This window comes from Mus musculus, chromosome 9 (assembly GCF_000001635.26).
Source record: "Mus musculus strain C57BL/6J chromosome 9, GRCm38.p6 C57BL/6J".
Lineage (NCBI taxonomy): Eukaryota > Metazoa > Chordata > Mammalia > Rodentia > Muridae > Mus > Mus musculus.
Window position 1 is genome coordinate 96,277,072 of NC_000075.6, and position 25,398 is coordinate 96,302,469.

The window sequence follows — 25,398 nt, forward strand, 5'->3', positions numbered from 1 at the left end:
AGTTCTTACTTTCTTACTTTTCATTTGGCAGGAGACTTTAATCCTGGGTGGTAGCTACTCATGTCCCCCAAATTTCCCTGTCTTTCCTGCCTCAGAGGTGTAGAGAAAAAGCATTCTACAGTATAGATCCTACAGCCCCATGGGGAGATGGTGTAGGCTGGGACCTTACAGACATCAAATCCCTCAGGAGCAAATTGGTAAAGGCAGTTAACTCTGATTTAATGCTGATTTCAGCAAGCTGTGTAGTGCCTCTGCCTTATTACAGAAGCAGCCGCTGGAGGCTCTGGGGTTTATCTCTAGCTGTGCAGCAGTGTACCTGGTCAAGGCAGTATCAGAAATGTGTGTATCCACTTCTAAGCTGCTTTGTTTGTTTTCCTTCTTTGATTACATTTAATCCAAGGTCTCTGGCTCCAAGGAGTTGGCAGTGTTGAGGGAAGTTGTGAGTTCTGGTACCCAGAAGTCAAGCTTAGCACAATTTATATCCTCCACATTGCCTTTGGCTAGAGCTATATGGGGCTGTAACAGTGAAGGTATGCAAGGAGAGGTTCTACAGGTGTACGGGTATATTATCACAGGACATAGAACAGGACACAGAAAAACCCTGTTTAAAAAGGGGTGGGAATTTTTTCATCTTCTTAACTTATCTTCAGGCTAATGAACTTTTCTAAAGAATGGTCTCCTGGCCAGGTGACTGGACAGATCCAGTTGGAATAATGTAGTTTATTTAAAACATTGTTATCTTTTATGTGTGTGGCTGTTTTGCCTGTATATATGTCTCTACCATCTGTGTACAGCACTCAGGGAGGTAAGAAGTTGTCAGATCCCCTGAAACTATAGTTATAGTTGTGAGAGCTGTCACGTGGGTGTTGAAAATTGAACCCTAGGTCCCCTGATAGAGCACCCAGTGCTCTTCATCAATACTCCTTCTTTCTAGCCCCCAGTTGCAGTAACACGTAAGGTTGGGGGCAACAATATATAATGATCTGAGCAGCATTTTTTTTTTTTATTCAGGATGAAATAGAAGTCATTGTGTAGTTTTTGTTGTTGTTGTTGTTTGACCAAAAAAATTTGTAGCTTTCCTTTAATGGGCTGAACCATGATAATCTCTTGTATATTTTTTGTTATGATATTTTAAATCTTTATTTATTTATTTATCTTATATATGAGTACACTATAGCTGTCTTAAGACACATTAGAAGAGGACATTGGATCCCATTACAGATAGTTGTGAGCCACCATGTGGTTGCTGGGAATTGAACTCAAGACCTCTGGAAGAGCAGTCAGTGCTCTTAACCACTGAGCCATCTCTCCAGCTCAATATCTTAAAATCTTACGGAGAGATTTCCTTGGTAGTGTTTCCAGGGAAGTAGTAGGTGGGGTTCAAAGTTGATGATGAGACAGGGGTCTATCTTCAGTGACCTCCAAACCTGCCTGCCATATGTGTCTAGCTACTTCACAGGAACCCCAAGCCCTTCAAAAAAATCTTAGAAGCAGAGACCCAGGCTTTTCCAGTCATTGAATATGCTGGGACTTTGATGTAAAACTTCTCATTACTAAGACTGTTTTCTGGATACGTGGCTCCTTGCAGGTTGAAAATGAGACACAGACTAGTTCTGAAGTAAAGGAAGAGTAAACATTTATTGCAGAAGAGAAGTGCAGTAGCACTGCCCCAGAAGTAGAGTAGCAGTGAGAAGAGAAAACACAGGAGGGGGGTGTCCCTTTCAGGGACAGAGTAACAAAGGTGGATAGATGTTTTGTGGGAGTTAAAATAGTCATGCTTTTTTTTTTTTTTTTTTTTTGAATTCTCGTGGTGTTGGAAGAGCTATAAAAATGTAGTGTGTGTGTACTGTTTTTGAATATTGCTCAAAATATGCATGTGTTTGTTCTTTTTGTTTGTTTTTTGTTTTGTTTTTGAGACAGAGTCTATGTAGCCCTGGCTGTCTTGGAACTCACTTAGTAGACCAAGCTGGCCTTGAACTCAGAAATCTGCCTGCCTCTGCCTCCCAAGTGCTGGGATTAAAGGGGAGCACCATGACCTCCCTGTATGTGCCTGTATTTGTGTTCCAGCTTCTCTTCTGAACAGAGAACTTACTATATGCTGACATTACAACAAGTTATTCTAGAGGTTCATGGATAGTCACCTTGATGGTCACTGGTCTTAACAGTTGTCTGTAGCTATCTGGTTTTCTGTCCACTTACAAGCAGTGCAAATGTTACCATAAGGTGTCCAGGAGTCTGCCAGTTTGTTGATTCCCTATAGCCTGCTTGCTTTTCTATGGCCAGAACTCTTTTCTGTATCACAATGAGCAATAAATTTCAGTGTTCTTATTTTTTATTAATTATCTAGTCAGAAGTATTGTTACATAGCCTGAATAGACTAACACATTTACGTCTCCCTTTCTTCATTACTCTTTTTTTCCTTCCTTACTAAGTAGCCAAAGCTGGCCTTGAACTTGGAACCCTCCTGCTTTAACATCCCAAGTACTAGGGTTACAGATTTTTTTTCTGTTTTCCTTGATTCCTTTGTCACCTTATTTCTTTATCTTAATAAAGATTAATTTATTTTTTGGGAGGGGGGCTGGAGTGATGACTCAGTGGTTAAGAGCACTGGTTGCTCTTGCAGGAGACCTGAGTTCAGTGCCTAGTATCTTTCTTCATGGCAGCACTGAACTTTCTATAACTCTAGTTCTAGGGGATCAGAAGTCTCTTCTGGACTTCACGGGCACCCGGAATGAAGTGGTGCAGGCCATATATACAAGCAAAACATCCATTAGATAAGCAAACGAGACAGGTCTCATGGAGCCCTGGCTGATCTAGAGATGTCTAGACCAGGCTTCCCTCAAACTCAGAGATTCACCTGGGAGTAAAGGCATGTTCCACAAACCTGGCTTGTTACTCTGGTTTTTGTAACACACCCTCCCTTCCTCCCTTCCTCCCCCGCCACCCTACCCTTGTATATATGTGTGTGTGTGTGTGTACACTCAAGTGTGCAAGTAGAGGTGGTAGTACTGTGCAGGAGTCACTTCTCCTACCACATGGGCCCCAGGGATTGAGCTCTGTGTGTCAGGCTTGGCATCAAGCACTTTTACCTGCTGAGCCATTTTCCAGCTCTTCTTGCTGCTTTCATCTAGTCTAGCCTAGGGGTGTAGATCAGTGATAAAATACTTATTTTAGATGCACTAGTCTTGAGTTCATTCCCCAGAACTTGGGGGGTTGGGGGAAGCAAACCAAAATAAAAAACAACATCGTTTTTCACCTCTGACCTCATCTAGGATTTTTTTCTAATCGCAAAAGCAAGAGGTTTATTTTCCTGTGCATCAGGGTTGACCTTCAATTAGTCCCTCTAATTAGAAGGTGACCCTCTCATCTAGGATTTTTTTTTCTTAAAATTTATTTATTTTATGTATATGAGTACAGCTTTCACTGTCTTCAGACACAATAGAAGAGGGAATCATATCCCATTACAGATGGTTGTGAGCCACCATGTGGTTACTGGGAATTGAACTCAGAACTTCTAGAAGAAGTTAACCGCTGAGCCATCTCTCCAGGCCCTCATCTAGGGTTTTAAAAAGTTCTTATTTAAGTAGAGAATTCTTGGCCAGACTATTACTTATCGTCCTTTTTTCTTTTTTATTGAAAGTAGATTTTTTTCTCACATAATATATCCTGTTTATTGTTCCACCTCCCAGACTCATCAGCTTCTTTTTAAAAAAAAAATCTCTCTCTCTCTCTCTCTCTATCTATCTATCTATCTATCTATCTATCTATCTATCTATCTATCTATCTAATATGTGCACACTGTAGCTATCTTCAGTCATACCAAAAGAGTGCATTGAACAGTGAGCCACCATGTGGTTGTTGGGAATTGAACTCAGGACCTCTGGAAGAACAGTCAGTGCTCTTAACCACTGAGCCATCTCTCCAGCCTGACTCATCAGCTCCTTAAAGTCTTGTTTCTTGTGCCCTTCCCTTTTAAAACTCTTGGAAGCTAGATATTTCAAAAAAGGTGCTCAGAAGGTTGATATACTTGCTGCCCAGCCTGTGATCTAAGATCCATTCCTGGAACTTACATGGTTGAAAGGAGAGACCCAACTCCTGAGAGTTGTCTTCTGATGTCCATATTCTGTGGCATGCAGGCAGCTCCTCCCCCCCACCCCGTCAACCCCTCCCCCCCACCCCGTCAACCCCTCCCCCCCTTTAAAAGTCCTTATGAAAAGAATTTTCATTGGTTGTAAAAACTAATTTAGATTTACTTTTATTTGTGTGTATACATGTGTATCTGTGTGAGTGTGTGACCTACATCATGTGGCAGTCTCCTTGGAGGCTGGAAGAGGCATTGGACCACTGGAGTGGAGTTAAAGATGTTGCTGAGAGCCCACTTTGGGTCTTCTGGAAGAGCAGCAAGTAACTGCTGAGCCATCCTTCAACCTGGGAAGCTAGCTTAGCAATGCTTGCTTTAGTATGGCTTTTCACTCCTGGCTATTTTAGTTCAGAAGAAGAGAAACTACTACACACTTAGTGAAAACAAAAATGTCACAGCAATTGAACATAATACTTGATAACTATGAAAATTCCTTTTCCGAGTAAATACGTTTTCAGCTGTTCTACCCATAGATGGCAGCAGTCCTTCAACTGTGTTGTTGGAGGGATGCTTAGTTGCTCTTGATTCTTCCTAGCCTAACTAATCAGTCGTCCTAGAAATGACAGGCAAGATTAAAGAGATCTAAGGTTTGGAGTATGAAGAATAGTTGATTCTAAAATTTAAAATGGCTTTTCCTTTTCTTAGCTGAATGTTAGAAGTATGTTTACACTTACATATTAATTTATTTTCATATGTGTACATGTCTGTCCAAATAAGGTAAAAGGCACGTGTGGAGCTCAGACAACTCCAATAGTCATTTCTCTCCTACCATGTGCGTTTTCAGGGATTAAACTCTCTCAGGTCATTAGGCTTGGTGGCAAGCACCTTTACCCAACATGGCCTTCTTGCCAATGTAGAGGTATATATAATTTTTTTTAATATACATATATATTTTTATTAGGTATTTTCCTCCTAGAGGTATATTTTTAATTCTTACTTAAATTTGGAACTTCAAAATTATGGTTCAAGGAGGTAAAGTATGCTTTGACTCATTATCTATGTAACTTATTTTCTGCACTGGGGGTAGATTGAGTTTTTCTTTCGTTTTTGGTTTTGTTATTTGTTTTGTCTTGGTTTTGCTTGCTTTGAGATGAGGTGTTGCTCTGTTACCCAGGCTGGGAGTTCCTGGGCTGAAGCTCTTCCCCTGCCTCAGCCGCCTATGCAGCTGGTATCAGGGGCTGCACGTCCATGTCTACCTTTTCTTTTCTTCTGGTTTTGAGACAGAGTCTCAGTATGTAGACTGGGCTGCCTTGAACTCACAGAGATCCCCCTGCCTGTGCCTCTAGTGTTAGGATTGAATGTGTGTGGCAGCATACCCAGCATTTGTTTTGATTCTTAGTAATATTGTTATTATCCTAGTTTTAAAGAATATGCATTTTGAATTTGCAGTACAGATTCTTTTCTACTCCATTACAGAATCTAATCTACAGATTCAACCTCTCTGGTTTGTCCACTCAGAAAATGTTAAAATCTCAGGACATGTGGGCAGAGGCAGACAAATCTCTGTGAATTCGAGTCTAGCCTGACCTGCATAGCAAATTCCAGCCAGAGAGAGAGAGAGGGAGAGGGAGGGAGAGAGAGGGAAGTTGGGAGGGAGGGAGGGAGGGAGGGAGGGAGGGAGGGAGAGAGAGAGAGAGAGAGAGAGAGAATGTCAAGAAACTGCTGTGTAAAATGTGACAATTTGATATTGAGAAGTAAAATAAATTTTGCTAATTAATATCCAGTGTTATTCTCAATAAAGAAACTTGTTTTTTCTTATGTTTTCTTTCTCATCCTCTTTCAAAGTCTTTTATATCAGTAACACTAAGCTCCAGGCTTCTAATAACAGAAAATAATTCTTCAGTAACAATGCTGTACAAGTGAGACATAGAGTACTTAGGATAGTCTTGTGAAGATTCCTCTTGTAGGAGCAGAGCAGTAAAGAAGCTGATGGAATACTCCAGTTAATTAACTAATAAGCTCGTACCTAACATGACCATAAGTTTGATGGACTAACTATTCACTTGGATTTCTTAATTAACATGAACAGTTTATAATAGCATCTTTAAAAAACTAGAACTTAATATTGCATTTTGAAGCATTGCATAGATACAACACCTTAAACAAGAGTTGAAACATATATTCATAGTATGTTGTAATGAAATATAGCCTTAATCTGTATCAATATACAAAATCCAAACCAAATGTAAATTTTTTTTTTTTTTGAGACAGGGTTTCTCTGTGTAGCCCTGGCTGTCCTGGAACTCACTCTGTAGACCAGGCTGGCCTCGAACTCAGAAATCCACCTGCCTCTGCCTCCAAGTGCTGGGATTAAAGGCGTGCGCCACCACGCCCGGCTCCCAAATGTAAAATATTTGGTTCGTTAATATTCTTTGGTCTAAAAGTAGATTCAACAATCTACCCCTTTATCCTATTATTTCTAACTTCTCTCTCTTTCTCTAACACTAGATAGGAGAGAGAGAGACGGACAGAGGAAAGAAACAGAAATCCCTGAATCTAACCTCTCTGACCAAGACCACTAATAATCCTCCCACTGAGTAACCAAATCCACCCACATCAATTTTTGGGAATGAGATGCCATTCTCTTAAAATTGCTTCCTGCAATCTGGGGGTGTCAGCCCCTTTTAGGAGTCTGTATAAAATTGGGACATGGCCAGTCTCAAGAAAGCTAGCTGTAACATTTGTTGTCCAGTCCCTCTGTGATGGGAAAGTGCAGGGCTTAAATGAAGTCCTGACTGTTTGGCTGGAAGTAGCAGGATGCTGGAATAAATATGTCTCAGCATCCTTCTCAGCGTCCTTCAGGGTGAGTCTTGTCAGGGCCGCTCTAACATCACTGGGGTTTGGTTGTTTGTCTCTGTGAACCTACAAGCTTTTAACTGTAATACACATTTTTGCATGAATGCATGTTTGGCATGTTAAAGGTGATTCTTTGAGCAGGCAAAAGTTAGTTTGAACTATATAACCAACCTGTAATACAAATTTTCATCGATGCCATTTGAAGGATGGCATGTAATAATTCCTGAAGATTCTGTAGCCAACAAGATCTGTTGGCTTTACAGAGACACTGTCATGTGTCAGCCTGTCTCAGAAATGTTCCCACGTCCAGAGGCAGCACAAACTTTACCTGTTTTATTCTTCTTGGTTTCTCCCATCCTGCTATAGGCTATAGGCAGGATGGGACCTTCAGGAGGTCTGTCAGATCTAATCTTTATTATGATGGAACCCCTAGCTTTTCTTCTGTTAAAACCAAGGCAAAACCTCTTCTCTAACGTAACGTATTTCCTACCTTCCATTAAAGACATCCTTATAATATATAGGTTGGTTTATTTCCATTAAAGACATCCATATAATATATAGGTTGGTTTATTTCCATTAAAGACATCCTTATAATATATAGGTTGGTTTATTTCCATTAAAGACATCCTTATAATATATAGGTTGGTTTATTTCGGCAATTTTTCCCCATAGCCCAATGTCTCTCAGTAGCTCTTGTGTTTTACTCCTTTGAAGTATAGCTAAATCCTTTCACAATTGTCCAACTTGTAGGATTATGAGATATGCCAGTAATATATTTTCTGCCATAATATCTAAAATATCGTATTCTAAGAATACATATATTAAAGTACCATCAACTTTAGTCTGTAAAGGATTTCCAAGATAGCCACCATCTCTAATAAATGTGCAGTCTCACAATCAGCCTTTTTAGAATTCAAGGCAGAAACATCAAAATCTTGACTACCAATTGTTTGATGTATTAAAATATATACATATATTAATTCTCCAAACTCTATAAAATGAAATATATAATCTATTGTATGACATTGTTCTGAACATAATCTTTATTCTTAACTCAGCATAGTCTCTTTATTTAGGAATTTAATAGGTTGGCATTCTGCAATCTTGTCACAAGGTGGCTCTGTAGGCTTTGGATTGGGTTCCTCCAAAGATCCTTTTTCTGAGAGGATTTTACAATCCGTTTATTATTATTGCTAACACTGGCATTTAATATTTCAATCTTTTCCATTTGTAAGTTTGCTTTCTTTTGATTTTTAAAAAAGGGATATATAAAATTGCAATTATTATTGAAAAATAATTATTTGTATGCTGATAAGTGATGGGGTCTAGATGCATTGTGTCATTGTGTTTTCCATTTTTTAACGCAGGAGACATTTTTCTTTTTAATCTTTCTCTTCTTAATGACTTTCCAAGTATCTTATGAAGTCTGTTGAGTTTTCAGTTTTTCTATTTCCATGTATCTGTAGCTGGTGCCTGCCAAGTCTCCCAGCCACTCAGCTAACTCTTTGCACTGGCTGTTAGCTTCTTGTTCCACCCCTTTGGTCAGTCCCTCTCTTTGTCTGACTCCGAACTGCTTCAGGCTGTGTTTTCCCCACTGGCTGCCTAGCTCTCGTTTTCATGCTTTCCAACCCTTCTCTGGAACCCTGTTGTGCTTGGGAGATGCTCTGAGGCTCCAGTACCCGCCAGCTGAGTTAGCTCATGGGCCTCCTCTTAAAAGAGCCTCTCAGGCTAGGAAACTGCTCCAGGAGGTGTGTGGAAACACAGGGGTTTTTCTCAGGCTCTAAGTCTGGATTCTCAGAAGCCAAAAGGGGTGTTCAGCCAGATACAGAGGTTGATGATAAATGACTGTCAAAAATACTCCAATATCATTTTGGCTCTCTATCTGTAACATTCTAACTCTCCACTGACTTGAAATTCTGAAGTTCAGATCAGTACAGAAGGTACATTTGGCCTCGCCTCCCCTCCCCTCCCCGCCTCCCCTCCCCTCCCCTCCCCCCTCCCCTCCTCTCCCCTCCCCTCCCCCCCTCCCCTCCCCTCCCCTCCCCTCTCCCCTTTCCCCTCCCCTCCCCTCCCCCCTCCCCTCCCCTCCCCTTCCCTCCCCTCCCCTCTCCTCTCCTCTCCTCTCCTCTCCTCTCCTCTCTTTTTTTAAAAGATTTATTTATTTATTATATGTAAGTACACTGTAGCTGTTTTCAGACATGCCAGAAGAAGATATCAGATCTTGTTAGGATAGTTGTGAGCCACCATGTGGTTGCTGGGATTTGAACTCAGGACCTTCGGAAGAGCAGTCAGTGCTCTTAACTGCTGAGCTATCTCTCCAGGCCCCATTTGGCTTTTTCAAGGAACTTAGATTTTGCATCGTATAACAATCCAGATTGTATAGTGGTTTTGTATGTATATTGAGTTCTGAAGATCTACTTTACTGTTCTCCTAGGTCACATAAATCAGGCTCTACTACAATTGTAGACTCAATTTCAAATGAAGCTTTTGTTTCCCTCTTATGGGTACCGGTTGGAGGGTTTACTTGCTTGCTTTTAGTATAGTGTCTCATTTGGTGGCCCTAATTGGCTTCAAACTTGCTAACATCCTCCTACTTCTGCCTCCCAAGTACTAGGATTAAAAGCTGATTTGTGTACGGGCATGTTACATACATGTGTGCTTGAAGGCCAGGAACATGCATCAGTTACCTTGCTATATTCTCTGCTAATTTGAATGCATGAGGCAGGGCATCTCCCTGAACTTGGAGCATGCATATTTTCAGCTATACTAGAAGCACTAACAGTTCCTCTCTCCCTAATTCCCTCAGAACTGGGCTTACAGGTAAGTATGCATGGTGTGCCCAGCTTATTATTTGATGGGATTCAAACTCCTGACCTTACAGCTACACAGCAAGCACTCTTAACCAGGGTGCCATCTTTCCAGCTCCCAAAGTGCTTACCACGTAGGAAAAAAGCTGTTCATTTTTCTGACAGTAAGAAATTGTCAGTTGTCAGGTTAATCCTCAATTGCTGATCACTTACTTGAATCTACACTGTGACATCATGTCAGGAGTCAGGGTACTGCTGTTCTAAGATGCTAAGATAGAATTAAACCAAAGATACTAGTGATTGCTTAGATGATCATCATTAAGAGCTCTTGACGGCACTTCTTCCCCACATGTTAGCCAAAAGCATCCTGTCTGTCTGTCTATTATATGGGTCTTTTACCTGCATTTGTGTCTATGCACCATTTGTGTACCTGATGCCTGAAGAGGCCAGAAGAGAGCACTGGACCCGTGGAATTGGAGTGGGTGAATTACGGGTGGTTGTGAGCTGCCATCACCATGTGGGTACAGAGAATCAAAACCAGGTCTTCTGGAAGAGCAGCCAGTGCTCTTAACTCCATCTCCAGCTCCCCCTTCCTTTTTAAAAAGTTGCCTTTTAAATATATATGCTTATTTTTTTGAGACAGGGTCTCACTATGTAGCCCTAGCTGGCCTGGAATTCTAGATCAGACTAGCCTCAGGCTCACAGAAATCCTCCTGCCTCTGCTTCCCCAGGGCTGGAATTAAAGGCTTGAATAAAATTTTATTTTCTTGTTACCAACTTTACAGATTATAAGCACACCGCAGAGAATTGCCAATTCAGGAAGTGTTCTGATTGGGAATCCATATACCCCTGCACCCGCAATGGTCACTCAGACTCACATAGCTGAGGCTGCTGGCTGGGTTCCCAGGTAAGAGTGTCAGAAATTACTGTTTCTAAGCCTCCCACCCCCTTACTAGCTTGCTGTCTTATCTTCTTCCTACTCCCTCTTTTTACATTTTACATGTATTTATTTTGTAAATGTGCACACATAATACAATGGAGTCTGTGTGGAAGTTAGAGGAGAACTTTGAGAGTCAGTTCTCTGTCCATTGTGTGAGTCCTAGAGATCAAGCTTAGTTTCCCCATCTTGCCATCAGGTGCCTCTATCTGTCATCTCACCACCCAGAGATGTAATTATGTATATGTGTGTATGTAGGGGGTGGAGTATGTGACCAAGGGTACAGGTGCCGGCTGAGTCTAGAAAAGAGCATTGGCTCCCTGGAACTGGAGTTACAGGCGCTTGTGATCCACCTAACGCTAATGCTGGAAACTAGGGAACTGCGGTCCCTAAGAAATCTGCATGGACTCTTAACAGCAGAGCTGTCTCTCCAGAAGGTTCTTTTGGTTTTTGTTTTTGTTTTTCCGAGACAGGGTTTCTCTGTGTAGCCCTGGCTGTCCTGGAACTCACTTTATAGACCAGGCTGGCCTCGAACTCAGAAATCCCCCTGCCTCTGCCTCCCGAGTGCTGGGATTAAAGACAAGTGCTACCACGCCGGCTTTTTTTTTTTTTTTTTTTTTTTTGGTTTTCTGAGGCAGGGTTTCTCTGAGTAGCCATGATTGTCCTGGAACGCACACTGTAGACCAGGCTGGCCTCGAACTTAGAAATCCACCTGCCTATGCCACTTGAGTTACTGGGATTAAAGGCATGAGCCACCACTGCCCCGCCAGAAGTTCTTTTTTCAAAGTTTTGTGTCTGTGTGTGTGATGTATGTGTTTATGTTTGCATGAGCATATGTATTTGTGAATATACATGTGTGTGTGTATATACACATATGAAGGCCAGAGGTTGACATGGGGTGTCTACATTGATTGTTTGCCATTGTATTTACTAAGGGGTAGTTTTTTCTTGAAGTCAACTTGCTGATTTGGCTAATCTACCTCACCAGTTTGCCCCAATAATCCCCTAACTTGGACTCTAGAGTAAATGCTGGAATTACAGGCAGGTCACCCTAAAGACATACCTTTTATGTGAGTGCTAGGGTGTGGTCCTTGGGTTTGCATGGCAAGTGTCTTATACTCTGAGCCTTTTCTCCAGCCCTGTGTTCTCTTGTTTTGTTAATCTAGTTCTACTGGTTGGTTTTTGGGAGGGGGATTTATTTATTTTGTTTTGGGAGGTCTTAAGATGGTGTCCTGGTCAGACTGCCTGTACCTTCTGGGATTACAGGTTGCTCAGAATTTGGTGGTTTTTGTTGTTTGAGACAGAGTCTTGGGATATAACTCTGGCTAACCTGGTACATGATACATAGTGCAACTGGCATTGAACTCTCAGTGACCCTTCTGCCTCAGCCTTTTGAACATTGAGATTACAGTTAGTTGTTCTGATACCCAACTGGTTTAGATCTTTACAAACTAATATATTGCTTTAAAATCGCCAATCATAATCAGGCTCAGTCTGTAGCCCAAGCTTGCCTGCAGCCTGGAGCTGCCCATAGGCAGGTTCCTGCATGCCCAATGAGTACAACCATGTGTGAGCTGAGAAAAACAATTTAACTTACAACTAGATCTCCTGACTTTAAAATTCTAAAATAGGACTACTTTTATGATTATAATATTTAGCTGCTTTGGAGATATAAAAATGAATTTTACATTGTTTTGACACATCAGGAAGGAGTTATGTTCAGTGTTGTTTTCATTCATGAGTCTTCCTTCAACTTTCCTAAAATTCAGGAAAGAAACTAGGAAAAGAGGACAAATGTATTAACATTTTCATGAAAACCTCCCTCAATTTTTTAAAAATAAATATAGGCAATATTTCTTTTGTTACCATTTTACCACCATTACTACCAAACCCCTATTCATCTTTGTTTATGAAATGCTTTCTGCTAGCCTTTCTTCTCTGTTTCCTCAGCACCCCATCTTCTATAAAAGGTAATTAACAGGAAGGAGTGCATTGCAGTAATCCCAGAACTGGGGAGACTGAGGCAAGATAACCAGAGAGGCAAAATGAGAGCTCTTGGGGGCAGCCTGGGTCACATAGGAAAACCTTGTCTCTCTCACAGGGGTGGAGTTTGGTGGGGCAGAGTGGAAGCTTGCAAGAAAGAAAAGCAAAGGTGAAGAAGAGGCGAAGTCCTTAAGAACACTTGTTCTTACAAAGGCACAGAGTTTGGTTCCTAGCACCCACATCATATGGCTCATAACCACCTAACTCCGAGACATCTGACACTACATATGCCTCTGTGGGCACCCACATTCCTGTGGCTTAGACACACATAAACACATACACACACATACATAAAAATTAAAAGGGTGAAAGGAAAATATTAAAGTAATACTCCAAACCTTATTTTTATCACTGTTGAAGTTTTATTACTTGAGGAGTTAAATACTTGATGACGTACTGCTTTGGTTCCAGCCTGTGAATGTGGAACAAACAAACTGTAAAACCCACCTCGTTTCAAGGCTACACTAGCTATTGCAGTAACAGCCCTGTCAAGTGCTTCATGCTTCATGCCATATACGCATTGACAGACGTACATTCAATTCATATACTATAAAGACAAAACAGTTTTATAAAAATTAATTTGTAAATCTATACTGTTTTTCTCCCCAAGTATTCATTGAACTTATGCCAATTTTGTATTATTATATTGTCATATCTTTATCTTTGTGAAAATAAGTTTTCTTTTGTATACATTCAGTGTAGAGTGAGACAGTTTATAATAAATTATTTAAGAAATAGAGTTGTGTTTATGTGTTGTGCTTAAGCTATCTTTTTGTCTTTTTAGTGATAGAAAACGAGCTAGAGAATTTATAGACTCTGATTTTTCAGAAAGGTGAGTATAAGTCTGCTTTGTTTCATATTTCACTATGGAAAGAGGGGAGTTTCCTTTGCAACTTTAACTTTATTTAGTTTCTACCATCATTTCATTCTACACTGAGATTTTCAATTCTCTGATTTGCAGTTTCAGTAGATAGCTTGTGACATTTGTCATTTAGGCCCCTCTCTTGTTTTGGGGAAGACAGTGTTCTTCCAAAGCGAGTACACTCCATAGTACCCTAACTTATCCAAACTTTTAAACAGTTGTTGAGACTTTTTTTAGTTTGTTTGTTTTGTTTTGCTTTGCTTTTAAATAGTTTTAGATCACAGTAAACACTTCTCTAGCTGCTTTTCAGGGTATGAGGTCATCTTTCCTTAGAATATCAGTGCATGATTCTCCTTCCTGATTGTGTATCAGAAGCACATAATGTATAAATGTCTCTCAAGTCAGTTACCTCTGGCATTAAGGACTAATCAGTTAAAGAGCTGGGAATATGGCTCAGTAGTGCAGCTCTGTATGATGTTAATTAGTCCTAGTTCCATTCTCAGCACTAGCAGGAGGAAAAAGAGAAGAGCTATTGGCTTAGAGCCCTTGTATTAGCCTAAGTTCAAAACAGCATGCTGCCCACTGTACTAGGTACCATAATAGTATTACAGTGTATTAAAATGTGAGCTGTCATCTCAGGGTCCATTGACCTGATAAGATGATTGTTCCATTAATAAAGCCTTGCCAGTGGTTTTTACAACATCCCTAGCTCTTAGGGAATTGTAAGCCAGCCTGAGCTAGTGTGAGACCCTTTCCTTAACTGAAAAAATAAAATAATAGAATCTTATTCTAGCAACAAATAGAAATAGTTAACAAACTTACTAAAAAATACTCATCAGCATTAGTCAGTAAAAAAAAAATAAAAACAAGTGAAAATCACAATGTAGTATTCATTGTATCTACCAAATCGCTACCAGGAAAAAGACAGTATTGATTTCTGCAAGAATATGAAGCACCTAAAGTGCTCCTGTGCTACTGAAGGCAGGACAAATTATTACAATAATTTTTGGAAGTTGGCACATCTATAAAACTAAATATAGATTGACTTATTAGTGTTGTAAGTATGTGCTGAATAGGAATTCATGCATATACCCATAAATATTAAAAGTTTCCTTAGATGTATTTACTGTTTTGCCTACACACACATACACACACACACACACACACACACACACACACACACACATTCTGTGCCGAGAAGACGTCAGATTTCCTGGTGCTGGAGTTTAACAGATGGTTGTGAGCTACCAAGTAGATGCTAGAAACCAAACTGGGTCCTCTGTAAGAGCAGAGGACCTACCTAACTATCCTAGACTCTCTCTCACACACACTCCTACTTAATGAAATAAGGGTTTGGGGGGACTGTTTTGTTGGTGGTTTTAAAATTTTAGGTTTTGTGTGTGTGTTTTGGTGTGTGTGTGTGTGTGTATGTGTGTGTGTGTTTGTTTCTCTTTGCTTTTCATTTTTGAGCCTTCCAAGTGTTAGTATTACAGGTATGTGTCATTTGTGTCATTGTGCTTGGCTCTGTGTGTGTGTGTGTGTGTGTCGCGCGCGCGCGCTTGTATGTCACATACATGTGGGTGCTCTCGAAGGCCAGAGAGAGCATTGGATCTCCTAGAGCTGGAGTTGGGGTGGCTAGGGGCTGCCTGATGTGGATGCTGGAAACTGCTGAGTCATCTCTCTAGCCCTAACATTTTCAAAATTACATTGATTGATTGGTTGATTGATTGATTGATTTTGTGTTTATCAGTGTTGGTGTGCATATGCCACTAAACAATTATGTAAGTGAGAGGACAATTTAATGGAATCAGTTATTTTCCTGTTTGGGGTCCAGGTCTAACTGGGGTCATTGGACTTGGAGACAAACACCTTTATCTATTGAGCCATCTCACCAGCCCCTCAGAGTGTACCTACTACTACTTAAGCACTCAATTCAGACTTTGCTATTTCTCTGTTTCTTTCTCTCCATATCAATCAGATTCTTAGTTTCACTACTTTTTGCAGTTCTGTCTGTCCCTTTTCCCTTCCACTGACCCAGTTCCAGGTCATCCGCTCAGCTGTTGTAGTTGGCTTCTTAGCTGACTTTTCTTTCACCTCCTATTTTCCCATAAATTTACCTTTCACTTTAACACAAGAGTTTCTGCATAAGTCAGTAAGTATCTCACTGTGCAACTCAAAAACCACTTAGTGGTTTCACTGCATTTTAAAAGTAGCCTGTAAGATACAGTGCCTGTACTTTGGGATCCATTAATGAGTCTTTCCTAATTGTATTCGTTATTATTCTCTAAAGGAACAGAAGTACTAGAAAGAATACACACACACACACACACTAAAAAGCAATTTAGACTGGTTTATAGGGTGTGGTCTGGGTAGTCCAGCAATGGCTGTTTCATAGTGGAAAAAGCCAAGAAGCACATAGTAATTCAGTCTGTGAGTCCCTCCAGTCTGGAGCTGGAGTTCTGGAAGGTTCCTGGAGAGCTACTGGTCTTTGGTGAATGTTGAAATCCTGAAGGAATTGGATCTAAAACTATTGAAGGAATGCTTCAGCCATAGGACAGAGGAGCTTGCCAGTGAGATCAAGGACAAGCAGGCAAAAGGCAGAATTTCCGTATTGCATGTTCTTTATCTGGGCTGCCACCAGAAGGTGTGGCTGAGAATTATGGTGAATCTCTTTGTTTCAAATAGACTGACTAAGAAAATCCCAATGATCTGGCAAGATGGTGCGCACCTTTGCTCCCAGCACACGGGAGGCAGAAGCAGGCAGAAACTTAATCTCTTGAGTTTAAGGTTAGCCTGGTCTACAGAGTGAATTCCAAGTCAACCAAAGCTGTTACACAGAAAACCCTGTCTCAAAAAAACAAAACAAAAAGAGGGAGGGAGGAAAAATCTGAAGGCAGATGCAACTGGATCTTTATGAGTTTGAGGCTAGCCTTCCCCATGTAGTGAGTTCCAAACTAGCCGGAGATACCTAGTGAGACCCTGTTTGAAGAAATACAAATTAGAAAAGAAAACTAGCAGCTTGGGTTTAGTTAATTATAGATGTAGTCAAGTTGACAATCACAGCAGGAATGTAGGGAAATGAAGGAAGATGTCTTTTTGAAAGAACATGGTTAGTGCCTTTTTTGTACATAACACAGAACATGTAAATAATTTGTTAATAAGTCAGATTATGCTGATGATCATGATGGGATGAAGTCAGATTCGTTTGCCTCATTGTTAAGGCACAGCCTGGTCTTCATTGTGTCTGTGATGGCTTACCTCGCATGTTGTACTGACTGACTCTGCCCTACTTGTTTTCACTATTTTGTGTATTATCTGTTTTCTCTGTTCTGTATTTCTGCTGCTTCTCCTGACTAAAGTTCACCTCACATCCTTCCTTTGGCCTTTGCTCAATGTCGGTGACTCTCCCTGCAAGTCATTTTCCTGCAGGTTAGAATAGCTGTCCATCTTCACACTTCCCACAAAGCATTGCAATAACTGTGGCCTGGCACTTTTACCTTTCGTTATGTGTTTTATCATCATGCTCTACGACTCATTGAGGAAAAGAATTTCACTGGCATTGTTATATTTCTGGTCCCTAAAACAGTTTGTGTGTGTGTGTGTGTGTGTGTGTGTGTGTGTGTGTGTGTGTGTGTGTGTGTATGATGCTCGTATAATGGGTAAGAACTGAGATAGTGATAGTTTTAATGTCAAAGAAAAGATAAGTATTAACTATCACATAACCTTAGGAGGTAGAGTTACTATAGCTTAGGAGGTAGAGTTACTATAGCTTAGGAGGTAGAGTTACTATAGCTTAGGAGGTAGAGTTATTATAGCTTAGGAGGTAGAGTTACTATAGCTTAGGAGGTAGAGTTACTATAGCTTAGGAGGTAGAGTTACTATAGCTTAGGAGGTAGAGTTACTATAGCTTAGGAGGTAGAGTTACTATAGCTTAGGAGGTAGAGTTACTATAGCTTAGGAGGTAGAGTTACTATAGCTTAGGAGGTAGAGTTACTATAGCTTAGGAGGTAGAGTTACTATAGCTTTTTACAAATTTATTTCCAGTATCTAATAGTGACTGGCATATAGCAATAATTTTGTCAATACTTGCTTACTAAATGAATGAAATTATAGAAAAGCATTCTATGTATTGTTAAGTTCTTAAGATAAAAATTAAATTTGAAAACATTCCTCTATTCAGTTTAAATTTTCTTCATTTGTAACAGAAACAAAGTGATTATCTTCTGGCTTTTTTACATAGTTTTGTAGAGGAAGTCTCTAAGTATAATAGAACATTAATTTTTTTCATCAATCTATTTCTCTTCTAGTAAACGAAGCAAAAAAGGAGATAAAAATGGGAAAGGCTTGAGACATTTTTCAATGAAGGTGTGTGAGAAAGTTCAGCGGAAAGGCACAACGTCATACAATGAGGTAGCTGATGAGCTGGTATCTGAGTTTACCAACTCAAATAACCATCTGGCAGCTGATTCGGTAAGTGGATCATGGATTATGCACAGAGTGTGAGTCCTGTGTCCAGTATATCTATTGGTTTATATCATAGATGTGAGGAATCTGGACACTTGGAAATCCTTTAAGTGAGAATTCCCTATTTATTTGTATGTTTGTGTATGTGATATTTGTGGGCACATGCATACCATGACAGAGGACAATTGTAGAGGTCAGAGGACAATGTTGTGAGATCAGCCTCCTCCTTCCACCTTCACCTGAGTTCATCAGGAGCACATGGGAAATGCTTTACCCTGCTGGTGAGTGTCAGTAGCCCACAAAGATAAACTTTTTTGTTTTTTCGAGTCAAGATTTCTCTGTTTAGTCTTGGCTATCCTGGAACTTGCTTTGTAGACTAGGCTAGCCTTAAACTCAGAGATCTGCCTGCCTCTGCCTCCTAAGTGCTGGGATTAAAGGTGTGTGCTACCACTGTCCGACTCTGGCAATATTTTAAAATATAATATTGAGGTCATGTAAATTTTGGGGCACTTAGGAGATTGAAGCCAGCTTACAGTATAATGAGCATAAGGCTAACCTGGGCTACATAGTGAGACTCCCCTCCCCTTCACACACACACTGCCATGTCAAATAAACAAAAATAGAAAAGTTCAGAATCCTAGGATTTTACCCAGAAAATAATGTTAAATGAACCCTATAATACAATAAAATACAATATTTATATTCAGTTCCATAATTTAAACTTTTTATTGATTTAGATTTCATTTTATATTTCAATGGGCTCAGTGGTCCCCACTATCCTTTATTATCACATTTAATTGATTTGTTTTGTTGTTAAGAACTTCCTATGTACAACAAGATAAGAACCTCATGATACAAATCACTGTAAATTTATTCATTCAATAAAGTCTTGGGCTGGAGAGATGGCTCAGTGGTTAAGAGCACTTACTGCTCTTCCAGAGGACCTGAGTTCAGCAACCAGCAACCACGTGGTGTCTCACAACCATCTGTAATGGAATCCAATGCCCTCTTGTGTGTTTGTTTGTTTATAGATAGGGTCTCAGTTTGCATATCTGACTGGCCTGGAATCACCGAGCAGACCAGACTGCCCTTGAACTCATAGAGCACCACCTGCTTCTGCCTCCCAAGTGCTGGGATTAAAGACATAGTTTCATTCCTGTCAAGTGCTGGGATGAAAGACAGTACCATTCCTGACATCCTCACATGAGCCTGCGTTTCTCACTAGACTTGAAGCCTAATGATTGGCTAGCTTGGGAGGCCAGTGAACACCTAGGGTCTATATGTCTTCACCCGCCCTTGTATTGGGGCTGCAGATGCAAACTCTTACATGGGCAATAGGGATCCAGACGCAGGTTCTCGCAAGCACTTACCTACTCAGCCATCTCCCTAGCCCCTGGTGGTTTTAACGTATAAAATTCTTCCAAATAGGGGCTGGTGAGATGGCTCAGTGGGTAAGAGCACCCAACTGCTCTTCTGAAGGTCCGAAGTTCAAATCCCAGCAGCCACCTGTAATGAGATCTGATGCCCTCTTCTGGTGTGTCTGAAGACAGCTACAGTGTACTTACATATAATAAATAAATAAATAAATCTTTAAAAAAAAAATTCTTCCTAATAATGCAGGCACTTTGAATACTTTACCTCTCTATGTGTACATTTGTTATAGATATTAATTTTTATATATCTTGAATTTCTTTTTTTTTAAAGATTTATTTATTTTATTTATATGAGTACACTGTAGCTGTCTTCAGACACACCAGAAGAGGGCATCCGATCCCATTACAGATGGTTGTGAGTCATCATGTGGTTGCTGGGATTTGAACTCAGGACCTCTGGAAGAGCGGTCAGTGCTCTTAACTGCTGAGCCATCTCTCCAGCCCCCTATCTTGGACTTCTTAAAAGAACTTTTTATGCAGCTGAAACTTACCTACATCTTTATGTTTTCTACCTCTCCAAGCTTCCATTTTTAGTCCTCCTCTCCCACCCAAGAAAACCCTGTAGTTTTTTGTCAGTGTAGTGGTAGTATAATGTTTGTTTCTGAGGTTGTTTGTGTTAAAGGTGGCTTCAGTGCTGGAGCTATAACCAGTGGTAGAACACTCTTTTAGCATGCATGAGGCCCGTGGTTCAACCCTCAGAACAATCTGAAAAATAGATAGACAAATAAATGAAAAGTGTCTTCAGAGCAGCTTAGATGCCTAAGCTGACAAAGCATTTTCTAGCAAGCCTGATGGCCTGAGGTCAGTCGCAGGGTTCGTGCGATGGGAAAGACATTGGGCTTCCTTCCACAAGTGCTCCTTGGAACTCTACAGAGACAATATAGCAAGAACACACACAAGTAAAGATGTATAAAAAAAAGTTTACAAGTGTCTTAGTTACATATTACATTCTGAAGATGCTTTCACTGGGCATAGAATTTTTTCCATACTTGGGAGATACTATTATTAATATCAACAGCATGTGAAAGATAACCTTTAAAATTCACCACTTAATAAAAACATTTTTTAGCAGGCTTATGATCAGAAGAACATTAGACGAAGAGTTTATGATGCTTTAAATGTACTAATGGCGATGAACATAATTTCAAAGGAAAAAAAAGAAATCAAGTGGATTGGCCTGCCTACCAATTCTGCTCAGGAATGCCAGAACCTGGAAGTAAGGAGGAGCGCTCCTAGATAGTTAGCTGGGTTTTGCATGCAAGACATTTCCATTTAGAAATATAATTATGTGATGTTAAAATGTTCCTAGTTGTTCATGTTTGCTTTACTTTAACATTACTTTAAGACTCTGGAATATTTTGAACTGGAGGAGTTTTGGAGATACAGTTCGCAGTTTATTTACAAAACCTGGAACTGAGGAACAAAGTGTCAATGAGTGGGTTGGGCATGAAGGTGATGACGGCATATACCTCTAATCCCGGCACCTAGGAAGCAGGAGGAGGATCGAGGGTCAAGATCATCTCAATTATTTGGTTCAAAGCTAGACTTAGTATATACCCTGTCTCAAAACAGACCAGCAATGAAAAACCAACACAAGATCATCAACAAAGTTAAATGAATGGGTTTCATTTTTGTCATTTCTTACAAGAGGGCATCAATTCCATTATAGATGGCTGTGAGCCACCATGTGGTTGCTGGAAATCAAACTCAGGACCTCTGGAAGAGTAGTCAGTGCTCTTAACCGCTGAGCCGACTCTCCAGCCCTCCTTTTATTCTAATATAAATCTAAGTATCTGCCAATGAATTTTGGTAGGTTATCTAACAAATCTAATTTTTTGTTTTGTTTTTCAAGAGACAGCGTTTCTCTGTGTAGCCCTGGCTATCCTAGAACTCACTTTGTAGGCCAGGCTGGCCTCGAACTCAGAAATCCACCTGCCTCTGCCTCCCAAGTGATGGGATCAAAGGCATGCGCCACCACTGCCCTGCAAATCTAATCTTACTTGATTATTTTGATGCAAAGTAAATCTATTTTATACAAACAATAGCTCAAGCTGGTGGCTTGTTTCCTGTGTTGTTTATTCAATATCCTAATGATAACTATGGAAGTTAGATCTACCTTTGACTCACTGTTAGTAAGTGACGGGGCAGCGTGTCATATGTGGCCTTCATTAATTCTAGAATAATATTTAAAAGCATTTTAGCTTGGTTAATTTTAAGCACTGTAGAAAAATGTCCTTAAATGAGTGTTTCCTGTCACAGTGTTTCTAACTTGGTTTGTTGTAATTTTACTGTTAAGACCATATAAACTGAGGTTAACAGTGGCTCATGGAGATAATTACAGTTGGTTTCAAATTTTACTCAGTACTCCACCCAACCTAGAATTGTTGTTGTTGTTATTATTATTAATGACAGAAAAAAAAGACATTCATCAAAGGCTACAGGGTAGTGTTTTTATGTGCTACAGTAGAAGTGTCTCCCTTCTCTTCTTCCTAAGTAAAATTTGAACATCATTTTAATTACATTATCAATAATATTAAGGTGATACTAAAGACCCATAAGCTAAAATCCACTAACATTACCATGTCCTTAACTACAGAAAAGACAAAGTTTAGCACTAAAATCAAGACCCTAAGGAACAGTTCCTTTATTAAAGGAGATGAAAAGTAGAAAAGTTGTCAAAATGTGATTTAATCTGGGCTCAAGGTAAGAACTCTGTGTTAGAGCTCTTGCCGTGTATGAATGGGCCCTGATTCTATCTAAGGAGGAGGCAGGGAGGGCATGGCCATGAAAGCAGGGATGGATGGAAGAGGGGGAGAGGAGAACAGAAATTTGTCAAATGCTTAAGGGTGGAGAGGGCATTTGTTTCATGGACCAAGACAGGCACAAGAAAGTGTGCTTATAGCTAAATGTGGCCAAGATACATAGCTGTAGAGAAGTGATACACTCATTTCTGAATGTTAGACAGCGTAGGCCTGATCTGGAAACAGTGGGAAGCTATTTTTAGAATGCTGGATCCAACAGTCTGCACCTGTAATTCCAGCACTTAGAAGGTGGAGGCAGGAGGATCACAAGATCCTGTCAGGTTTGAGTGACATAGTAGCACTGTGTCTCAAAAAAGATTTTTTAAATAAAACATACCTGGTAGAAGGGGGAAATGTAACAGAGAAGGAAGGATATGGTCTGAGCTAAGTAGGTCAGAGAGGCACATTAGAGAAAGGATGGGTGTGGGCATAACTGGCAGGGAGGGCGTAGCCTTTATTCTTAGCGCAGTGTCCCACAGATAGATGGTCACATGACTTTTAAGTAATACAAAGGGCAGTAATGGTTAGTAGAACTATGAAAAAGGACTCCTAGTATAGATCAGAGGAGCAAACAGGAAATATGGCTGAAGCAGTGAGAAAGGCTATTTACTTGATATGTCAAAGAAGAAATGAAGCAAAGGTTGGCAAGAAGATGTTGAGTTTGAGCCTAGCATGAGCTACAGAGGGAGACCCTGTTTCAAAAAACACAACAGCAAAAGGTGAAAGAACAACTTTATTTTAGATTCTCTTTGGGAGCGGGAGAGGTGACTTGGTGGCTGAGAGCACTCGATGCTCTTGTAGAGGACCAGGGTTTAGTTCCTGACACCCACATGGTAGCTTAGAACCATCTATAACTCCAGGGGATCTAATGCCCTCTTCTAGCTTCCAAGGAAACCAGACATCAGGCATACATGTGGTGCGTAGACACACATGGAGGTAAAACACTCATAAAGTAAAAATAAATGTTTAAAGAATGATTTAAAGATTTGTTTGTTTTTATAACTTACGTTTTAAAGATCGAGAAGCAGAGGCGGATAGAACGGATAAAGCAGAAGCGAGCCCAGCTACAAGAACTTCTCCTTCAGGTAAAGATTTGGCATATTTTTCTCTGCCTGTTTGCTCCTAAAGCCAGTGTGTTTGATAGTTACAGTGTCATCAGATACTATCTGGAAGCATATCAACAGCCACACAAGTTGTTGCTCACTGATTGTGAATGCTCAGCCCTTCTGGATCTCCATCTGTCACATTTACCCTCATCCCTAACTCCCAAGTCCACCTTGGGTGCAGCAGCTCCCTTTGCGGGTTCACTCTTACCCAGAAGTCAAACTATGGAGGAGTTTTGCTGTTTGTTGTTTTGTCCCTAAGATGGGCTCTTTCAGATGTATCAGAACTGGCAAGCCTTTTTGGCCTGACCTCTATAGTCTCTTCATGTAGTCTGTACTAAAAGTTGTATATTGTCTTCCACCAGAGGCAGATATAGGTTCCCTATCAGAGGCAGAACAAGTCCCACTTCATGCTGAGAGAAATTATTTCTGCCACAAAGAGGAGGCAAAATGAGGAACGAGTTTTGGAAAGGAAGGCTTCTCCATTGACAGGCTGGCAGCTGTGTAAACACATCTCCAGAGCTGGCCCAATTTGGCCCTGAACTGGCTGTTTTCTGGGACTGGGGACCTGGAGAAAAGGGCAACATGAAGCCTCGGGTTTCTGTATCCACTAGGAAGTTCATGGTGTGCCATCTTATAAAGTTATGTGGGGCTCCTCAAGTTGGTTCTGGAGAGGTGAGTCTCCAGAGGACCCGTCCATGCTCGGATGGAGAGCTGCTTCCAAGCTCTTGTTGCTCATGGGCCATCTCGCCCTCCAGGAATTGCCTCAGCAGTAGGGAAAGGGTTGAGGAAGGGGTGAGACATAACTCGTCTTACCCTGGCTGGCCGCAGAGGAAGCCTGTTCTAGAGGAGTACTTCAGGATGGGCCTTCCTCGGGTAGCTTTCCTAGCAGCCAGGAGGTTATTGTCATTTGTCCTCTTACTGCTCCCTTTCCAGGTTCTGTTTGTAAAACACTAAGATGGTAGTCTAGACAGATTGGTCCAGGCTCTTCGCCTAGCCAGCAGGGTTTGAAGTTTTCTATGGATATCTGGGGATGGTTGGGTGACGAATTTGTCTTTCAGGAGGACCTTGTCCTCCAGCATTCCAGTGCTACATTAGTATGTGTTCTTATGTCTTCTTTCCCCTCTGGAGAATCCAATGTTAGATTAGTATGTTTTCTTATGTTTTCTTTCCCCTCTGGAGAATAAAAGGAGGTTTGCTTCTCTCTGGCAAATGGCCTTCACTAAGAGTAATTATGGATTTGATCTCCGCTTTCCTTAAATCCTCTCAAGTATGATAAATTGCTTTCTCTTCCAGTGACCACAGGAGTCTCTGGATGGATCACTCAGAGAGACCTCCTGGACTCCTGTGGGAACTTGGTCCTGTGCATCTTGGATCTGGGCCATATAGTAGTCATTACCAGCCACTCTTGGCCTTTGTCTTTCTTCTTCCAAGGTCAAGGTCTTGTCTGAAATGAGCATGAACTCTCTCCAGGCCATGCTGTAAAGGCTGTTTAGATGCTACGATGTCTGTACACGCTGACCAAGATTCTCAGGGAAACTACCTAATTCCCCTTTTGATATCTTTAAGCTCTGCTAACAAGAATGGGTCTAAAGTTTCCCCTCTTCTCCTGCAAGGGAACCACGCTAGAGGCCTCAAGGTTGTCTTCTTGAGTTCCTCTGTGGTACGATGGGCAGGGTAGCAGGGAACCAGGACTGCCAAGTTAGAATATATGGGTTTGAAGAAAAGAAGACTCAGGTATCAGGCTGCGTGTCTGCCTTACTGCTGGGGTGCTGGAGCGCCAGCAACATGCTGCTCTGAAGAGGCAAACATACCCTGTGATAGGGGTCCCAGCCCATGGTTTTTTTTTAGGTGAGCTATAGTCTTGAGTTGTCAGCAGCAAGACTCCGGTGATAGGGCTATAGGGCTGGGTAGTGGCTCTCTTGATTTCAGAGGTGCAGAGCCAAACCACAGAGGCTGACAAAGGAGCAGGACAATTGTGGGCCAGTTCAGATAGTCTTGAAAATAAAAG

At 40.9% G+C, this 25,398-nt stretch overlaps 1 protein-coding gene and 1 long non-coding RNA gene across 49 annotated transcripts in view; both read left to right on the forward strand.

The window, feature by feature from the left end:
- Tfdp2 (transcription factor Dp 2) overlaps positions 1-25,398 on the forward strand; it is a 127,401-nt gene that overhangs the window by 80,826 nt on the left and 21,177 nt on the right. For 13 of the 48 annotated variants that reach the window (NM_001184706.1, NM_178667.4, XM_006510962.4 and 10 more), the window contains 5 exons: positions 10,530-10,651; positions 13,509-13,556; positions 17,894-18,056; positions 20,556-20,699; positions 23,301-23,369. In NM_001184706.1, coding sequence (NP_001171635.1) covers positions 10,530-10,651; positions 13,509-13,556; positions 17,894-18,056; positions 20,556-20,699; positions 23,301-23,369 — 546 coding nt within the window. Of the gene's footprint in view, positions 1-10,529; positions 10,652-13,508; positions 13,557-17,893; positions 18,057-20,552; positions 20,700-23,300; positions 23,370-25,398 lie in introns of all 48 variants that reach the window. The other 35 variants (XM_006510961.4, XM_030244184.1, XM_006510970.4 and 32 more) reach the window with 6 other exon arrangements.
- On the forward strand, positions 6,422-8,198 carry Gm39408. Its single transcript, XR_871038.1, has 2 exons — positions 6,422-7,538; positions 7,579-8,198. It is a non-coding gene; the product is annotated as a predicted gene, 39408 (long non-coding RNA).